At 46.1% G+C, this 20,478-nt stretch overlaps 1 protein-coding gene across 3 annotated transcripts in view; it reads right to left on the reverse strand.

Moving 5' to 3' along the window:
* Window positions 1–2,211: 2,211 nt before the first annotated feature.
* PCSK2 (proprotein convertase subtilisin/kexin type 2) overlaps window positions 2,212–20,478 on the reverse strand; it is a 237,542-nt gene continuing 219,275 nt past the window's right edge. For all 3 annotated transcript variants that reach the window (XM_081554006.1, XM_081554007.1, XM_081554008.1), the window contains 4 exons: window positions 14,613–14,828; window positions 12,549–12,649; window positions 6,620–6,847; window positions 2,212–2,888 (listed from right to left, as the gene is read on the reverse strand). In XM_081554006.1, coding sequence (XP_081410132.1) covers window positions 2,402–2,888; window positions 6,620–6,847; window positions 12,549–12,649; window positions 14,613–14,828 — 1,032 coding nt within the window. In that variant the 3' untranslated portion in view covers window positions 2,212–2,401. The remainder of the gene's footprint in view (window positions 2,889–6,619; window positions 6,848–12,548; window positions 12,650–14,612; window positions 14,829–20,478) is intronic.

Genomic DNA, 20,478 nt, shown 5'->3' on the forward strand with positions numbered 1-20,478 from the left:
GTAATGTTTTATTGTTGAATCTACTAATTTACATCATGTATTTTTAAATTTACTTATAAAATGTTGTCACAGGGAATAACAATGTTGATGTGATTATTATTCATTTATTTTCTTTTTTTAAAATAAATGACTATAAATAGCTATCTCTTGCATTGGAATCAGGATATCATAAAAACCTCACTAGCTGAACATATTTTAGTGTTAATACTGGTGCAAAAAAATGAAATAGAGACCAAATATTTTTAAATAGCACTATATATATTTTATGTACTGTATACTCATATCAAAACTTGCCATTTCTATTAAGAAGCTGATAAGTTACTCTCTAATTTCATAAATTAGATCACAACTGTGAAAATATGGACAACTATTTTGTATCTGTGCTGCTATATAAGACACTTAAAGTTTATACAGATAGGTGCAAAATTACAGAGGTGAAGTAATGGGAATTCATGAACATTTCACCTGAATTTCCACTGGCCTTTTTCTTCAGCCAGAATCATTTTGATATCCTCTGAATATGCTTTTAGAAATGAATGTGGTATCTGTTTCTTCAGTAAATACACATACACACATTTTAGGTATATGTGTGCATATACAGTTATACAAGTGTATATAAAGATATATACACATATATACACACGTGTATTAGTCTACATATGTATATATGTTTCTGTGTGCACTTAAATACACATGCACACTTAATGTCCTTTGGTTTATTTTCAGACTGTTAATGAGAAATGAAATTTTGATGATTTCCATTTATTTTTGCTTTAAGTCTAAACTGGTTTAAAAAGACCTTTGCAACATGTAATAAATTTCTTTTAAAAATCATAAATATTATTCCATCATAAAGCATTCTATAGAGAAGGTCATATGGTGTTAGAGAAGGTAGAAATCCATGCCAACATGGGAGAAAAGAGAAAGAACATGGGTTTTTCAGGCTTTTCCGCCTTCAAGGAAGGGGCCTCCTGCTATGTGTTGCCAACTTAGAGGCGAAGAACTCCAGGCTGCTCCCGCGGGAAGGGAGAAATGTAGCCAGAAGGGGTGGATCAGTTCTTGGGAATCAAATCAAACCAACACATCAGTTTTGGGGGGTCGGGTGGGCACTGGGACTGGGGACGAGGAGCTATTCCTTGAGTAGGAAAACAAAGTGACAGCCTCTCAGAAAGCCTTTCTACTTGGTGATGAGATGTTCTGTCTGGGGGTGACCAGGGGGAGGGGGCGTGTCACCTTCGAGTTGCAGGTTAAATCCCCTCCTGGACTGCTTGGTGCCACAACTGGTGTGTGAAGGGCTTCTGCCTCCTTCAGGTTTCAAGTTATGGGGAGACAAGCTGGCTTTTCCTCCCTCAGTGGGAAGGGGCTCCAATACAAATTGGGGTTCCTCTGAGGTGGCTGCCCACCTCTCCAAACCTGACCCCTTGCCCTCACACACCTCTTCCATTTCCCCAACTCGTCAACTGCAGAAGGTGTTTTCCTCCAATAGCGTATGGAAAGCTCTCGAAAATGCTCACCTTCTCTCCCCTCCATCAGATTAAGAAGCCCCAGAGCAGTATCAGAAAGGAACATCCCTGTGCTAAGAACTACTAAGCTACTCTTTCCTAGATATGTCTCCATCCTGCCTTCCTTTTTTTTTTTTTTTTTTTTGCATAACTATGGGAGGAGCCCCAGAAAACTGAGGTTGGAGAAAGGCTAGGCACATGGAGAGTGATGGTGGCATCTCCCAGAGTTTACCATAACTCAGAGCAGTGGCTGATGAAAAGGCAGTCAGGCCACTGAGATCTTACTTGTATTACACTGGAGAGCCAGACAAGCTACAATGCTGACCGTGGTGGTAAGATTTCCTGCATTCATGCTTTTGGACTCTCTCCTACCCATGTAGTAACTAGGGGACCTTTCCATTCGCGCCACCTTCATTTACATCCCTGGAAAATCTTGCTAAAAGTCAACACATCTGTCCACAAAGGATTTACAGCATCTGGGCTTTAAGAGACTCAGAGCTCACCTCTGTCATAAACCTGGCTCCTCCTTTTACATAACGGGTCCTCCCTTGAGATCGTGAATAAAACATCCTTGGAGTCCCCAGGCCTGGCTTATTTAACTGCATTCTCTTCTCTTCTATGAAAGAAATGTAGGAGGAGAGCTGTCCTGGGTTGGTTGGCACGATATTACCTAGCTGAAGGACAGAAATGAAGAGCTTGGAGTCACAAACAGGAGAGAGGTGTGGGTGGGAGCACTGTATTTGGGGCACAGAATAGAAAAGGTTGGTTCCATGGGAATGAAAAGAATCACTGACAGCGAGCGAAGCTTCAGATCTAGACGTGGGCGTCGCTGGTGTAGGGGGAGGGTCACTGCTAGGCGCCTGGAGGGGGTGGCGGGGACGGGGGAGGGGGGCCGGGCGCTAGTCCTTGCCAAGGATGCTCTTCAGGCTTCTCTGCACCGCCTCGTCCAGCTCTTCCTCCAGCTCCTCCTTCTTGGACATGGCCAGCTTGGACTGGTAATCCCGCACCACCTGGTCAATGTAGGGGGCACTCTGCGTGCCGTGCAGCATCAGTGTCCACTCCTTCAGCACCCCCTTCTGGGGCGCGCTCCCCACGAAGCCCAGCTCCAGGGTCCAGGTGCCCCGGGCGTCCTCCCCCCAAGTGTGGGTGGTCATGAAAGGCCACTTGTCGAAGCCCACCTTGGCGTCGTCATCCCGGGGGCGCCGGCTCAGCAGGATGGACTTGGTGCCCATGGGGGACGTCATGTTGATGTTCAGGTCCCCTCTCCTGGTCGCATTGACCGTGACGACCGCTTGGACGTGCTCCAGGTAGCGGACGAAGTTCTCCTTCCCCTCGCACGCATCGGTCGTGAGCGTCAGCACCAGCTTGCCAGTGGTTGGAATTTTCCTGAGGGCAGAGTGGCGAGGAGACACAGTGAGGGGTGGGGACACTATCCCGGGGTTTTTTGTTGTTTTTTAAAAAAATTTTGGCTGCATCTCGGGACGTGTGGGACCTTAGTTCCCCCACCAAGGATCGCACCCACGCCCTCTGCATTGGAAGTCAGAGTCTTGATCACTGGACTGCTTGGGGATTCCTAGGGGTTTTGAAGGCCGCTCTGGGGAGCGAGGAGAGCAGGGACTCTGGGGTTAATTATTACACCAGCTGTGTGACCCTGAGAAAGCCACCTGCAGTCTCTGATCTGTTTGGATGGGGGATGCAGCTGATGCAGTTGAGCCCCTTCCCACTTCTCCCAGATCTCTGCTGGGTTCTCTTGCAGCATAGGCCCCTGTGGACCCTGATGGCAAAATGTCAGGGATTTGATCCAGAAGGGAAAACCCTAACAAATGATTGACAGGAGGAGGTGAGTCAATACAGCCTGTGTTCCTCACTGCTGGTGGGGACAACTCAGTGTCCCCAGTGGGGTTGAGCCTAGTTGTCCAGGGCAGCGGGTTGCCCGTCACCGCATCCTCAATGTCTTCTCTATTGGGTTGCTCTCTCTCCCTGTCTCTCCCACCTCCTCCTCACCTGTGTTTTCTGAGATCATCTCTCAAAAAAAAAAAAACAAACAAACCTGTTGGCACCTAAGTCCCATCAGGGCAACTGAAAGTGAGACAGGAGCTCAGATGTCTTTCTTTTACAGCACTAAATACTTTGATACAGAGAAATTATTGCTAAAGTGATTGCTATGACTATTGTAACAATGTGACTGCTGCTCAGAAGTGACTGGTCATGGCCATAACTGACTGATATGTGGTTGAGCATACCCTCCACTCTCCACTGAGCTGCTTCTGCTATTCAGGTCAAGTGTTAACGTTGATTTCCAAATTCACTTACAATCCAGAGTTTGTCAAGGCCTTCAGGGGCTTCTCTGGTGGCTCAGATGATAAAGAATCTGCATGCAATGTGGGAGACCCAGGTTCAATCCCTGAGTGGGGAAGATCCTTTGGAGAAGGGAATGGCAACCCACTCCATTATTCTTATCCGGAGAATCCCCATGGACAGAGGAATCTGGCAGGCTACAGTCCATGGGGTTGCAAAGAGTCCGACACGACTGAGCAACTAATACTTTGCTCAAGGAGCTGAGTGGGCAGGGGAGGGTGGGGGCTGAGCTGGACAGGGTGCTCTGGGAACACGCTGGCAGAGGGGCAGGCGAGGCTGCCTCTGCTCACTGACTTGGATGGTACAGCGCAGATGCCTCACAGCCAGTTCTATTTTTCCCTTGTATTTTAGTCAAGCACCCTTCATGGATTCTCCTGATAAAGTCTCTTTAGAAAATTGCTTTTCGAGTTGACTGCTTCTCCGGGAAGATGAATGCTGAGGAGACTCATAAGCCTGACAGTTGCCACTCAGTAGCTCCCAGCACTCCCAGTTTCTGTGCAGCCTGGCATAGACTTGGCCACTGCCAGTCTATGCCAGTGGGGGGGAAAGGAGCCCTGCAGCCCGCCCCAGAGAAGCTGGATACCTGGCAGTAAGGGCTGCTTCTGCCAGAGGTCCAGCCGGCCTGGGCGCTGCCCTTGGAACTTCCCTGCCCAGCCTCTGAGTTCTTCCAACGTGGCATCTGCCCCAGACCTTGCTCATCAGTACCTGAGATCGAGTTCAGGTGGAAAGTGGGCGAGGGGGCAGAGGGCACCCAGGAGACCAGAGCCCTTCCAACAAGGCCTGACCTCCCCCACCCCAAATTTCCCTGGCTGGTCTGACCACCCTATTGCCTATCACCACTGTTTAGACGCCTTCTTTGCACCCAGGTGAAGCTGGCTGAATAGTCATTCATTCATTCATTGCACAAATATTGATCCCATGACTGCTAAATTCCAGGTGCTGTTCTAGGCCCTGAAGACACACCAGCAAATGGGACAGGTTAGGTTCCTGTCCTTGGGGAACCCAGCTGAGTTTGTGCTGAAAGCACTCTCGAGGGAGGGGATATATACTTATAGTTATGATTGACTTGGGGCTTCCCTGGTGGCTCAGATGGTAAAGAACCTGTCTGCAATGCAGGAAATGTGGGTTTGATTCCTTGGTGAAGGGAATGGCAACTCACTCCAATATTCTTGCCTGGAGAATCCCCATGGACGGAGGAGCCTGGCGGGCTAGATAGTCCATGGGGTCTCAAAGAATCTGACATGACTGAACGACTAACACTTTCACTTTTCATGACTGACTTGCCTTGTTGTATGGCAGAAACCTACACAACATTGTACAGGATATATTCTCCAATGAAATAAATTAAAAAAAAAAAGCTCTCAAGTTTCCTTTCATTAAAATAATGCTACTGAGACCACCCACAAAATTCAGTCTTCTGGACCTTATCCAAAATCTCAGAAATCAGAACCTCTGAGGAGTGGGGCCTTGAGAGATGTTTTTTACCACACAAACCAACACATTTCTATATACTTTCTTTTCCTATTATTTGGGCACACTGTGTGGCTTGTGTGATTTTATTTCCCCAACCAAGGATTGAAACTGGGTTCCCTGCAGTGGAAGCGCTAAGTTCTAACCGCTGGATCACCAGAGAAGTCCCCTTTCTTTTTCCTAAAAAATTTCTGTATATTTTAAAGTTTAAAATTGCTGTCATAGTATATGTGTACATGTATATTTTGCTGAGAATAAAACTGTCTCAACAGAAGATCATTTGGGAAAGGTAAATTCTTGATGAATTTGTATAAAACTCTATAAGCAACATATAGGCAAGAACATATAGGCAAGAACATATATATATATAGTGAAATGAATTTAACCTGATCAACTGAAACATAATACAAGACTTTTCCAGATTAAAAAAAAATAATGCTGCTAACATTGAGTAAGCTCCCAGCTGGTTGTGAGCCACTGGGACGGTCACACTTCAGAGCCTCTGATTCCTTAACTGACATGAGGGCATCTGACAGCCTATTTCCAGTGTTGCCTCTGGCTCCAAATTCCAGCAAGTATCTGGATTAGGATAGAGTGCTCAGTGCCCTGGGAACTGGGAGGGAAACAGTCATTCATCCTGGCATACGTTCTCCATCTCCCTCCTCCCTCCCCCCAAAAGCACAGAGCGTGAGGATCAACAGAAACTCAGTCTTTCGGTCCAGGGCCATCACGGAAAACAAGGTCTGATGTCAACACAAACCATGACTAAGCAGAGCCCCAGTGCTCATTCTCCTCAATACTGCAGTCGTACCACCTTTCTGCTAATTGGGAACGTAAGCCAAGACACAGCTAACTACATCCTGCTCTCATCACACTGCCCACGGCCCCCACCTGCTGTAGCCCAGAGCCTGGCAAAGGCACAGATGCTATAGGGCTTCCCCTTAGCAAAGTCCCTCTTTGTAAATCTCTCCCTCTTGGCAATAAGGGATGGAAGTTCCAGGCCCCAGGACTCTGGAGACTGGATACTCTGAAACTGCCCAGTGCTACAGCTCTGCCTGGAAGCTGGTTGTCCCCGAATCAAACCCAGTGCATCTCGGGAGGACACAGAGAGGGCATCTGACATGGTCGCCAGCATGGTGGCAGCGTCTCTGGGGTATTTTCCATGGAGAATCCCAGGGACGGCGGAGCCTGGTGGGCTGCCATCTATGGGGTCGCACAGAGTCGGACACGACTGAGGTGACTTAGCAGCAGCAGCAGTAGCAGTAGCAGAGCTTGCTGCCCCCACTTACTCCGGATCCTGCATGGAGCCGCCCACACAGTGGAACCTCTCGGGCACGGTCTTCCAGTCTTTAGCCATCTTCACCATGGCACCTGCATCTAGGACGCCATAGCCAAAGAGGTGATTAAACTCCAGGCCGACCCCATTCCTCCGCCACTGATGGACCTCATCATGAAGCTGGTTCCGCTTGGAGGTGAGCACAGTCAGATGCTGCATGTCTCTCCAGGTCAGACCCAGGCTGTGGACCGGAGGCAGGGAGTTCAAGGACAAGGGCGTGGGACAGGGGCGAAGGGAAGGAAAAAGAGACGCAATGACTAAGATAGCATGTAGACTTCCGGTAAGATTTTGGAACATCTATGAACCCCCAAGTCAAGGGAGGATTATCCATGCATTATTTATAATATAGGTATAACTGTATGTCAATTAAAAGCCTTGCCTTTCTTACTTAAATATATTTCAAATGCAAAAACTGACACAAACTGGGATGGCTAAAATGAAAAAGGCTGACAATACCAAGTGCCGGAAAAGATGAGGGACAACTGAGTATTTTGCAGATGGGAGTGTAAATTATCGCAAATACTTTGGAAAACAGTTTGACTCTATCTTTTAGTGTTGCCCACGTGCTTAAGCTATGGCCCAGAAGTTCCATTTCTAGGCATGTAGCCAACAAAAATGTGTGTATATATTCACCAGACATACATGTACTGGAAATGTCCATAAGCCCAAACTATGAAGCCCCCAAATGCCCATCCACAGTAAAGTGAAAAAGCCAATTGAGATGTATTTATTGGACATGGAACACTGCCCTGTAGTGAGAATGAACTATAGCTACTCAGAATAACTGGGATGAAGAGAATGCTGACTCAAAGAAGTCAGACACAGAGGAGAACAAACTATATGATACAGTCACTTAAAGTAGAAAAACAGGCACAACGAATGTGTGCTGTTGGAAGTCAGGTTAGTGGTGGGTCTTGCACAGGTGGTGTTTGGAAGGGATACAAGGGGCTTCTGGGTGCTAGCTGAGCTTTGTTTCTGGACCTGAGTGTTGGCTACTTGCAAGCATTCCATTTGGGAACATGGGCTGTCAGTTCTTCAAGAGCAGAGACAACAGCCACAATATCTATCTCCCCAGGGCCCAGGACAGCCCTCCTTGGCACACTCTTCATTCAGCAAATAAACAAGTTGGCTTGCACAAGTGTCTTTGGAAATTACTGTCTACTCTTACTCAATGTCTGTGTTTTTCGAAATGTCAGCCATGACCTGTTTGTGGGCTAGAAGGTACACTGACTGCATGGGCTGTGTGTGTATCTGGGTTGCACAATAAAACCATTTGTGGGACATTTAAGACCAATCGCTCCAGCCACACCTCAGACTAAGTAGACCAGAATTTCTGGGAGGGGGACCCAGGCTTGGGGAATTCTTAACACTTCTCAGGTCATTCCAGGAGACAGCTGAGGTTGAAAACCAAGTTCTTTATGAATGAAGCTGTCACAAGTGGAAGAGAACAGAAAAGAATGACAATGTGACTGTAATGTGGGGAAAGTGTGTGTGTGTGTGTGTGTGTGTGTGTGTGTGTGTTGGGTTGGAATGCAAAATGTATTTCTCACTGAGAGTCATGGTCAACCGTGCTGGAAAAACCTTGCACTACAGTTCTCCTCAGAATCAAATGATTCAAAGAACATCACTCATTTGATAAAATCTCATCACGGGCAGGTTTCATTGGTTCAAAGCTTTGAATCAGAGCCAGAAAACACTAGTGATTCATACACTCTTGAAATGTAGAGTTTCAGAGTTTAAGGAAAAAGTTTCAAGGAAAGTCAATGCTTATTTGAGAAATTTAAGAACATATTTATTTTGGACATATGGTCCCCTGGACACACAGGCTAGGTGAACAGCGTGAAATTTCCTGATGTTGATTGTGGCTGAAAGCTCAGTGCTTTGGTGGAACAAGATTCTGAATTCATTTAACCCAAAAATGTTGATAAACAAGGATCTGCTAACTTAAGGGTAATCAGAGGGCTAGCTGGCAGGTGGAGTAGCTCTCACCTTTGCAAGGGATTCTGCCACAATAATGTGCTATGCTTCCTGAAGGACTGCATTAGACCTTTCTCCGTGGACTTACTCTCATGGGGCACATGAAAGAGAAGGAATGTGTTAGAACGAGGATGTTCTCATTCTAAACTAAATCAGAGCAAGGTCCATACTCCAGCATCAGAATTTGTGACACCGGTTGAACAACCATTTGCTTGTGCCTGAAAAGTAACACTAAGTCCCTCCTATTTTTGTATTCTGAGCAACTTCTGAATTGACAGAAGACGTGCATATATGCTAAGTCGCTTCAGTCGTGTCTGACTCTTTGTGACCCCAGGCTCCTCTCCATGGGATTCTCCAGGCAAGAATTCTGGAGTGGGTTGCCATGCCCTTCTCCAGGGGATCTTCCCAACCCAGGGATCAAACTCATGTATCTTATGTTTCCTGCATTGGCAAGCGGGTTCTTTATCACCAGCACCACCTGGGAAGGCCTGCTAGAAGACAGTGTGTTAGTGTTAGTAGTTCAGTTATGTCCAACTCTTTGGGACCCCATGGACTGTAGCCTGTCAGGCTCCTCTGTCCATGGTATTTTCCAGGCAAGAATACTGGAGTGGGCTGTTATTCCCTTCTCCAGGGGGATCTTTCCCAACCAGGGATCAAACCTGGGTCTCCTGCATTGCAGGCAGATTCTTTACTGTCTGAGCCACCAGAGAAGCCCCATTGTGTAAAACAGGGATCTCACAACCTGATTCAAGCTTTAATCCTACTACAGCAGCTCAAGGGTTGTAGGTGACACCTATCAGCTAATACAAAATAAATGTACAGAATACCTACAGTATGGAAGTCACTGTGTTCAGTGTTACAGGCAAGGAATAGGTCATGCTCTTAAATAGTTTATATAAGAGTTGGGAAAGCAAGACAGATCTACGGAAAAGCACTGCACAGTGAAGGATTCTACAAGCATCTATTGAGTGTGTATCATGTCCAGGCTCTGCACTAGTTCTGAGCATTTCCCCCACTAGAGATATCCTGCAAAACTTCTCTAATATTGGACTCCCTGGGAAATGTGAGCAATGATCTCTGGGGAATCAAGAAGGTATTTTCAAGCATTTGGCAGAAAAGCATTTTATGAGATTTAACAACAAGGTGATGACTGGTCAGGACAGAGGAATGGGTTCCCTCTGTCCCCTGGAGCCACAGGGATGGTCCTTCTCCCTCTTTCATGGTCCTGATGGGCAGACATTTTAGACAAGATAATTTGTTTACTGCATTCAGGTTGCTTTGGAAAAGCTTTCCCGTTGGCCCTCCGAGTGGGAAACAGCCCTGACTGCTGCCACATATGTCCCCAAGGACTCCCAGGTGCCTCATCTGAACACAAAGAGAGGTGAGCTGCATGCAGGAAGTGTTCACAAAGAGAGCCTTCCGGCCTCCTCCCTCTGGGCTCTCTCCCGGGGCTATTTCATGCTGATCAGAGGTTTTAACTCCTGGCTTTGTTGTTGTTCAGTTGCTCAGTGGTGTCTGACTCTTGGCGACCCCATGGACTGCAGCACGCCAGGCTTCCTTATCCTTCACCATCTCAGGGAGTTTGCTCAAACTCTTGTCCATTGAGTCCGTGATTCCATCCAGCCATCTCATCCTCTGTCGACCCCTTCTCCTCCTGCCCTCAATCTTTCCCAGCATCAGGATCTTTTTCAATGAATCAGCTCTTCACATCAGGTGGCCAAAGTATTGGAGCTTCAGCTTCATCCTTCCAATGAATATTGGAGCCCTTTTGCCCACTGAAAAGTCTTGGGCTTTACCACCCCAGGAAGGGCTTATGCAGCCCACTCCCTTGCCTTGATTTGGAATAAACTCTGAGGCAAGATTTACACTACAGAACTCCCCGTGGAGTCAGACTGAGGCCAGAACCTTTGCTCAGATCCTTTCCTATCTCTAACCTGCTTCCTCTCTTTCCCAATGGTCTCTGCTGGGAGCCCATTCTTAATGAATCGCACCAAACTCTATAATCTCAGGGTGTGTTTCCAACCCAGGTGGCTGGTGTTCTGAGAAATCTGAGGACTGGCTTCCAAGATGGGTTTGAACCACCTACTACCAGGTATCATTTTCTCTCCTTGTTTATGGCAAGAGAGTGCTCAGTTGATGACCACTGCTCCAAAATGTAGTATGCCTAAGCAGTGACTGCATTCTTTTCTGTAAGGAAAGCTGCAAGTGTGGTAAAGAATGAGGAATAATTGTTGCAGAGCCCACAAATCTGTTGAAAGTTCCAGCAGCCTGCTCAAGCACTTTGATGGATCTAGATGTCACTTTGTTGGCATATAGGATTCCCAGGTAGCTGAGTGGTAAAGAACTCGCCTGCCAATGCAGGAGACATAAGAGACATGGGTTCGATCCCTAGGTCGGGAAGATCCCCTGGAGGAGGGCATGGCAACCCGCTCCAGTATTCTTGCCTGGAGAATCTCATGGACAGAGCAGCCTGGTGGGCTAAGCTATTGGCATATACACCTGGGTAAGTGAATTTTTGCTTGTCAGAATCCAGGGAGACTTTAAGGCAAGTTCTGCCCTCTTTGATTTAAGGGGAGACCAGAAACTCCTTCTTATTCCCTGTCCTCTGTGAGACTCTGTGGCAGGAGCAGCCTCCCTCTGCTTGTCTGCTCCCAACCAGCGTAAACAAGACCAATTCAGACTTTAGGACCCGACAGGCCCCGAGAAGAACAGTTTCATTTTTAGGAAATGCACATAATATGTAAGATTTTTTTTTTTTTTTGTCTTGGTGCTTAATAGGAAGGCTTAATAGGAAGAGAGTGTCCATTTCTTCTTTCTTAAATTTTCCACCTGAGTTTTGCTAGCAGAATCAAAGTTTGGCTTGGCCCAAAGACAGAAATCATACCCAATTTGGAGCCCAATTTGTAAAAGGAGGATAACGATGCCTTTTTCTGCTTGAAGGCATAGGCATTGGACTAGATAATCTTTTGAAGTCCTTTCTTATTCTAGGAATCAACTCTTACCTCCTTTGCAAGTCAGAAAATGCACTGCATCTGTGGAGAGTGAAGTAGGGATGCCTGAAGATTGATACTAGAAGCTCTGGTTGCCTAGAAACAGCCGACAGGGATGGAAACTCAACTTTCCTTCCCCAGGAGCCAGAATCCAACTTCTTACAAGTTTCTGGTTCTGTATTCTCAGATAATTCCTTGTACAGTGGGCATCTGCACTTACCTGATGCCCTACTTGTTGCCTGAAGCCACAAGTTCATTGCTGAAACCAAAGGCCAGACTCTGGTTTGCACTAAGACAGGGGAGCAGGTGGGCAGGGACCTCTGCTGGTGCGCAAATCCAAGGTGGGTCCAGCAGCGGTGATGTGTGGCTTTTCCGTGGGATGGTGAGAACAGAGAGGGTGGGCACCTCTCACCAGTAGCTGGAAGGTAGCAGCAAAGCCCATTTCTTGGACTACACTGTGTGACTGCTCACATTGTCTCAGTATTAAAGTGAGTTCACCATGTAAGTTAACAAATCTGGAGCAAGAGCATCCTGTTTCCACGACATGTTCTGAAAACCTTACTAGATAACCAACTTGGCAATGCTCTTCTTTCACTTAGCTGCTTGGGAGCATTATTAGAGTGAAACAGCCATGAACTCCACAGATCAAAGAAAATATCTCTGTGCTCCCATGTGTGATTGGGTGTTGGACTCTTGTGCTCTCTAGGGATGTAGTTTTGTGGGGTGTGTGTGTGTGTGTGTGTGTGTGTGTGTGTGTGTGTGTATCATTAGCAACACCCACCAGAGTTCATTGGCCCTGACTTTTTACTGACTCTCACACACACTTTTGCCTCCATGGACACTTGGTGTTGGGTTGGGAGACTTGTGTTAGTTCACCCTGCAGAGCTGGCTCTTGGTCCCGAGCTGGAAACATACTTAGCCTCTAAAGCCAGTGCGAACACTCCAGCTGCTTCGGGAGCAGCCGCAGATGTCCCAGAATGCCTCAGGGTGCAGTTGCCATATAAATCTGTGGTTGCCTGGAGGGGAAGAGAGTGAGGAATGAGTGAAGAAGCCCCACTGCTTTAAACCCAAAACAACACAGAGCAGAAGATCTTCTGTTTCTTTTACTTAAAGTCTGCCTTGTTCTGAAGATGATTTAGATGGAGGTAAGAATAAGCTTAGCACTCATGTATCTATTTTGCCAGACATTTTATCTGAGCTTCCTAGTAGCCTATGCACACAATCAGTTATAGTTACAGCGTCCATAAGATACAAGCAAGTCAACTGTTTGGAGAGGCAACTCTGCAGCTATTCTAATAAAGAGATATTTATTTTCTGGACCCTAAAATGAAACACTATAGGTGGAAAGTGACAAGCCAATACCACCACCATAGTCAATGCAATGGTGGGGTTTGTTACAATGAGATTGGCTCAGGAAGCTCAGGGCCACTTAATCGACAAATTCTTTTCCCTTCAGGAGAAAAAGGCGACATTCCTGAAAGGAAAAATGGAACAGGTTCAGCTAAAGTTTGCCTAGAGGGATAACCATTAAAGAGAAAATGTTACGTTCTCTACATCTAAAATCCACCAAGAGATTGTGGAACACAGTAAGCAAGACAACTGCTATATCAGTGATTACCCCAAGTGGGGAGGCTGATCAGCTGAGTTTTAAAGGATTTTACAGAGGAAGTCCTCATCTTCAATGTTTGTGAGAGACAGGGTTTTCAGTAAGATTGTTTATAAACCATGAGAATACTCATTTCTCCTGTTTGTCTGTAGGCTCCTTGAGTGGGTCTATTATTTTGGGGGACAAAGCATCAGGGCGGTTTAAAGTCATCTCCTGGGGAAAGTGACCATACTCAAAGAAAATTCAGTACCCCTCCCCAGCTGGAGTAGAGTCACAGACAGGGTTTGAGGACAGAGTGGTACCACTGGAAGGCCCTTGGGGCAAGGAGGGGAGTTTCTGGGGGGTGTTTGGGAGAAGGCTTACAAGCAGAACAAGATTGGGGCCACCCTTGCTCGTCCCTTTCTGCCCACACAGCTTGGAAGATGAGAAAGTGAAGCCTCCTTCCACTTGGGAGGAGCTGACACCTTTTCCATCCTCCTCAAGACTAAGGGGAGCTGAGGGGGCTCATGGGAGAAATCAGGGGGGTTCATGGGGGAGCCAGGCTAAGGTCTAGGTCTCTTGCAGGGAAGTGACTTCTGCCAGCTCATGTGAGAGCTGGTCGGGTGGAGCCCTGGCAGGACCTTGGGACTGAAGGGCTAGCTGGTACTGATGACTGCATTCTTGTTCCTGCCTTTTTCCCAACCCTGGAGGAGGTGGTGGCCAGGCAGAATGTAGCCCAGCCTGACTACTGAGTCACCCACTAAATTTCTGGCTTGGAGGACTGAGAAAAGGCTGTATGCCTAGCGGACTTGGAAAATTCACTGTTAAACCTAGGTGCCCAGGAAGGAAGAGTTGCTCAGAAGAGTGCAATAAATGTCTATGATTCTTAACCTTTTGGTTTTCTCAATTGTGGACCCGGTTTAAAATATTATGAAACATACTACTCTTCCTTTGCAAAAACACACATGTGCCCACTCCTGGGGAGGTCTAAGACCGGGAAAAGTCCAGCCATGGATGACATTTCTAAATTACTCTAATAAATGGATGTATTCTTGGCTCAGATGGGGTGCAGGTGTGATGCTGCAGTTCTTAATATTAGTTACCTTATAAGCAACGTGCTGGGGCAACATCTTTGTAAACTAGAGTTCATCATTATTTGTAAGCCAGAACAATGAACAGGAAAATCTATGGACCATGAGCGGGAAGGAGATCATGGCGTTTTTGTTTTTCGTGAGGTCTCGACCTTGATAACACAGCATCACCAGCCTAGAAGAGGGGAGCATCTGCCCTCGGAACAGGGGCTGACTCTCTGAAGGAAGGCCCTCCTTCCATGACGTCACCGTGCCTGCGTATGACGTCACTAATGTCCACGCGCACCCCTGGCCCGCACTCACCACGCCGGCCTCAGGGTTCCGCTTGCGCCCATTGCTGAAGGTGGAGGCCAGCGTGGAGGAGCAGCTCTCGTCGTAGAGCGCGGTCCTGCCGTCGTTGATGGCCGAGTTGATGGAAATGGTCCACATGCTCGATGCATAGCCGTCGCAGTTGCAGTCGTCGTAGCTGCCGCCGTCACCCGAGGCCCACACGTAGATACTGCCTTTGCCCCCGCGGCCCTGGGGGTGAAGGACAGAGAGAAATGCGCGGGCTGAAGCGGGGGTACACCTGGCCTCTTAAGCAGTTGAACCCAAGGGCTGGCTTCGTTTCTATCTGCCCTTGAAAACCACTGCCCTTCTGGACAGGCACCCTGAGAATTTTTCTTTTCAGGAAGGATTCAATATAAAGTCATCTCAATTTACAATTTAATCTGGGAATAACAAGGTGGGAAAGACTGGAAGAATCTCCTTAAAACTGACAAATGGACTGCTTTTTAAACATTGAACATCATCATGGTAAAAAGTCAAAGTATATGGAAAGGAAAATGAAAAAAACAAATCCCTCTGCATGTAATTCTTACATATTCTCTCAGGCATTTTTCAGCAAAAATGCAAATGTACCTGTAAACTTATAGTTAGCTATGTAAGATGTAAAAGATATTTATATATAGCTTCCATTTTATAGGTATTATGTATATTTTACATAAGTTTACATATATATGTAGATATTGTATTAAAATACCCATTTACTTACAGATTATATATATATGTATATGATACCAATCTCTGGGTTGGGAAGATCCCCTGGAGGAGGGCATGGCAACCCACTCTAGTATTCTTGCCTGGAAAATCCTATGGACAGAGGAGCCTGTAGGGCTACAGTCCATGGGGTCGGAAAGAGTCAGACAGTCTTAGCAGCTGAGCACACACACACACCAGAGGAAAGGAGATGTCTGAATTACCTCCAAGGTCTCCTGCCTCCTAACAATGAGAAGTGACATTTTGATTGCTTCTAACAGGACTTGGAGTTAATTAGCCTGTGACTGGCTGAGTCGATACATCAAAAAAGATTGATTCAGCCACTAGCTGAGAAGTGTTCTCAGTGTCTTGGTAAATCTGTTCTGGAAAACTCCACCCAAACAGGCAATTGCCCACAGAAACCAAGACACAGAAGGAACCGTAGCATCCCTACAACTGAGAGGGTGCGAGGGGGTGCAACCCCCTCAAGCAGACTCAGATTTGGGCTCAGTGTCAAGGATGCCGCCCTTGGAAAGTGAAACAGACATGAATCAGCATCAGTGAGTGAGGCTACCTGCTGGGGAAACTTTCCCTGAACCAGCCTACAGGTGGGCTGCTGGTGAGACAGGCAACCTTTGCTAAAAGGAAACCAATGCTAAAAGCATTCTCACCTTGATGTAGGGAGACTGACTCTAACCTTTCAGGTTTCTCTGTGTTCATGACCCCTTTATATTATAGTTTGTAGCCCTGCCCACCAAGACGAGGGGCCTGTTTCCCACCCTGAGTCTGGGTTGGTTTCCTGTCTTGCTTCAGCAAATAGGATGTGGTGGGCAGTGGTGCTGTGTCAATTCTAAGCATGAGTCTCAAGGAGCCCAACCCATGTCCAGCTTTCCCTCAGAGACCATGGGAACCAACCTGAGTTAGCGTGCTGGTGATGACAGACAGCCTGGTCAGGCTCACTGCCACAGCTAACAGTGACCCCACATGGGAGGCCACCCTAGACCAGGCAGTCTGTGGTTCACCCTCCAGCTGACCACAGATGCATGAGTGAGGCCACCTGAGATTCGCCAAGGATGGCCCATTTTGGCAGAGCAACCCAGCTGACCTGCAGACCCACGATCAGAGTTAAGTGGTTGTTATTTTAAACTACCGAGTTTTGGGGAAGTTTGTTACGTGGCTTTGCTCACTGATACACAGAGAGCAGTATCAGCATGTTTCTGAAGAGTCAGCAGCAAGCATTAATTTTGTTTTGGACTATAAGACTTAACCCACAGAAATATTTTGATTGCTAGGAATTTTAAACTTCATTTTCCTAAGCTGTTTGTGTGTGTGTGTTTATGAGGGCAATAATAATTATATTCTTGCTTCTAATGATTGGGTATCAGTAGCAAATAGTCCCCGACTTCTGGGCAAGATGGGCCACTAAAGAGAAGACCCTAGTTCTGGGGGCAGTTGAGTGGGGAAGGGGCATCTATAAGAGGGCTGAGAGCTGACTGTGGGATGAGTCTGTTACTGGCACACCACACTGTCCTGTTAAAACGACACCCCAAGATCCAGTTCTGCCCCCCAGCTTCACCTGAACCACAGATGGGATGAAACTGAAACAGAACAACTGTGACTCACATTCAAATAATCAGTTGGAGGTTACAAGGGAGAAATTAGATGATAATCACAGCACACACTTCTAGGGCACTTAGTGTGAAGCAGGGACCACTCTGAATACCTTACATTGTCACTCACTGCATCCTTACAGCCGTCCTGTGCGGCAGTACCATTGATACCAGCTACACGTAGGAAGAAACACAACAAACAAACAAACAAACAAAAGAGCTAAGTAGGACTTTGAAATTCTGGGGAGGGATAGAGATGAAAATATGACCAATGAAGAGAAAGGCATCACAGGGTGTCAATTTTCCCCAAGTTAACTTACAAATTTAACGTGGTCCTGACAGATTCACTATGTTGTCTGGGACTTAATCAGGCAGATTCTGCCATGCTGGGCAGTTCACTACAGGGAATTTTATCCAGGGAGTAAGTAGTAAAGAAGAACCAAACCCCCAATTGGGGTGTGGGGGTCACCCAGAGATTAGGGAGGAGATGGTCCAAGAGCCTGCACTGCTCAGGGTGGGCTGCCTGCTGGGGTCTCTTGCCCTTACTCTGCAGCACGCTTGGAGAAGACTGGCTATCTACCTGCCCTTCATGTTTATCTGGTTTAGGCTGGAATTATCTTCTCTGCCTCTCCTCCCCTTCTGCTTTTTTTTTTCCTCCTCATTTTTTTGAGGCAAGTGGATTTAGATGAAATTTAATATGTGGTGCAACTCCACTTCGAATTCTCTCTTTGTATTAGTCTTTGGAGGTTAGCGGGATTAATTTCTCTTAATAGATTTCACGAAATGAGAATTTGTCACTGAGGCACTATTGAGGGTATTTAACCACTGATGTTCTCAACCGGGGTGATTTTGTGTCCCAGGGGACATTTGGCACGGTTGGAGGCATTTTGGTGCTCACTACCAGCATCTAGTGGGTGGAGACCAAGGATGCTAAACTTAACGCAGAGGACAGCCCTCTGCCTCTCCCCCCGCCCCCACCAGCTACAACTAAGAATGAGGGGGACTAAGTGTCAACAGTGCAGAGGCTGAGTCTTTGCTCTAACCTATTGGCAAAGGTAGTGATTTTAAGAGAATAGCCTAAAGCAGCCTTTCACAGAGCCCAAGTTTCTTAAAAGTTCATATGGATTTTGTAGTTTGCTTTTGAGAGAGTAACAGGCAGGAAGGCTAGGGGTCTCCAAATGGAGGAAATAGGCTGCAAGTGTCAGGCATTTTTTATCTCTCTCTTAAGCAGCAGGAGGCAACAAACTACTAGTGTCAGGTTTTTTTCCCTTCTCTATACAAAATTAAAAGGAGGTTTCACTTAAAATTCTGTGTTGCCATGAAGACACCTGGTTCCACCTGAACTTAACTTTTCTCAAACCTTGAGCTAACCAATGGGTTTTTCTTATGGAAATGTTTTTCTTAAGCTATGTTAATGAACTATGTATTTACCCTAGACTCTGTGTTTCTTTAAATCGCTTGGATTAAGACTCAGAACCGATAAGGGCTCAACAAACCAGTCTGTTTTACTCATACACTGTTCTCCTAATCTATGTTAATGAAACTATATATCTACTTGGAAACCTGCCTTTCTTCCAGATTCATGTCAATCGTTTTATGGCCTGGGATGACTTTACCTTGTACCAGTGTTATCTCAAAATGCATGTTGTGGGTGAAGGGCCTGGTGCCAGTCTCTGAGTTCTGAGACACTCCCTTTCTCTAATTAGCAGACTGCTAGTAGCTATACAGAAAGTGAAAGTCGCTCAGTCATGTCCGACTCTTTGTGATGCCATGGACTGTATAGCCCATGGGATTCTCCAGGCCAGAATACTGGAGTGGGCAGCCTTTCCCTTCTCCAGGGGATCTTCCCAACCCAGGGATGGAAGCCAGGTCTCCCGCATTGCAGGCAGATTCTTTACCAGCTGAGCCACCAGGGAAGCCCAGTAGCTATAAAACATCTGGCTAAAGACTAGCAGGGGAACACTCTTTCTGCCCCCTTCTGATGTCTATGTCAGAAACTTTATCTCTTTTATATTTTAATAAAATTTTATTACACAAAAGCTCTGAATGATCAAGCCTCATCACTGGCCCCAGCTTGAATTCCCCTCCTCCAGAGGCCAAGAATCCCAGCGTCTTTCACGGCTCAGCAACAACCGTTCACTTTTAATATAAAAATAATGGCACAAATTGCTTACTATTGGCTAATGTAATGTTCCAGCTCAAGGCTGGTACCTTGGCTCCGTGTACTCTCACCACATCACCTGTGCCAAGAGGTGGAAATCCTGCTCTGAGAGGCTTGGGGCTGAAGTGAGTTGGTCCCTTCATCCTACCGGGATGCCCTAGTGACCTGGAGTAATGACTACTCTCCCCGCCCCCCCCCCCCCCAGGCCCTGGCCCAGTGGTGATATCTGCTTGCAGATACTGAAGAAGCCAGCCTGATATAGTTTGCCTTTTCCTAGACACTTAATTACACTAATTTTTATTTTCCAGTCACCTTGACATCTTAATAGAACATGCTGCTGCTCAGTCGCTTCAGTCGCGTCCGACTCTGTGCGACCCTATACACAGCAGCCCACCAGGCTCAGCCGTCCCTGGGATTCTCCAGGCAAGAACACTGGAGTGGGTTGCCATTTCCTTCTCCAGTGCATGAAAGTGAAAAGTGAAAGTGAAGTCGCTCAGTCGTGTCTGACTCTTAGCGACCCCATGGACTGCAGCCTACGAGGCTCCTCCGTCCATGGGATTTTCCAGGCAAGAGTACTGGAGTGGGGTGCCATTACCTTCTCGAACATAGATATACTTAAAAAAGTCATTGTATTTTTATTATGAAAATCATATTCTTTGTAGAATGACTGGAATCTAGACTGTGAAGAAGAAAATAAAAATCGTATGTAATCTTCCATGAATAGAAAACCACTGGTAATATTTGGTGGATTCCTGCCAGATATATATATATATATACACACACACAAAGCATAAGAACAGGTTTAAGAATGAAAATGGGATCATAAAATCTATCTATCTTTGTGGCCCTGCTTAAAATGTATTTCTCACTTACCATTACATTATTTCCTCACATAATTAAATACTCTTCTATACTGTAAGTTTTTATTAGTCGTCTTAGATAGACATTCCATTATTTATTTATCTTTTTCTTAGGCTGTTTCTAGGTTTTAAAGTGCTGATGTGAACATGATTTTAAATATGTCTTTGCATTTCTATTTATTTCCTCAAGCAGAGTTTTTAAAATAAGGAATGTAGGGTGAAAAGGAATGAATGTTTAAAGATTTTTGACCCATGGTGCCATATTATTTCTTTTATAAGGCTTAATAATAATCTATATTTTCACCAGTACTGCACAAGAACTCAGTATTCAGCCCATCTGGGTGAAGATTTAGAATCATTAAAAAAATAGTTTTGCCGATTTAGTGAACAAAAACAAAACTCATTGTTTTGAGTTATTTTTTTCACTATCAGTTGAGTTTTTCTTTCTCTACATTTACTGCTCATTTGTATTCTTTATAAATACCTTAGCAAAGCACCATGTCTCCAAAGATAATGTCCTA

Source organism: Giraffa tippelskirchi, chromosome 13 (assembly GCF_054371585.1).
Source record: "Giraffa tippelskirchi isolate mGirTip1 chromosome 13, T2T-mGirTip1v1.2.pri, whole genome shotgun sequence".
Lineage (NCBI taxonomy): Eukaryota > Metazoa > Chordata > Mammalia > Artiodactyla > Giraffidae > Giraffa > Giraffa tippelskirchi.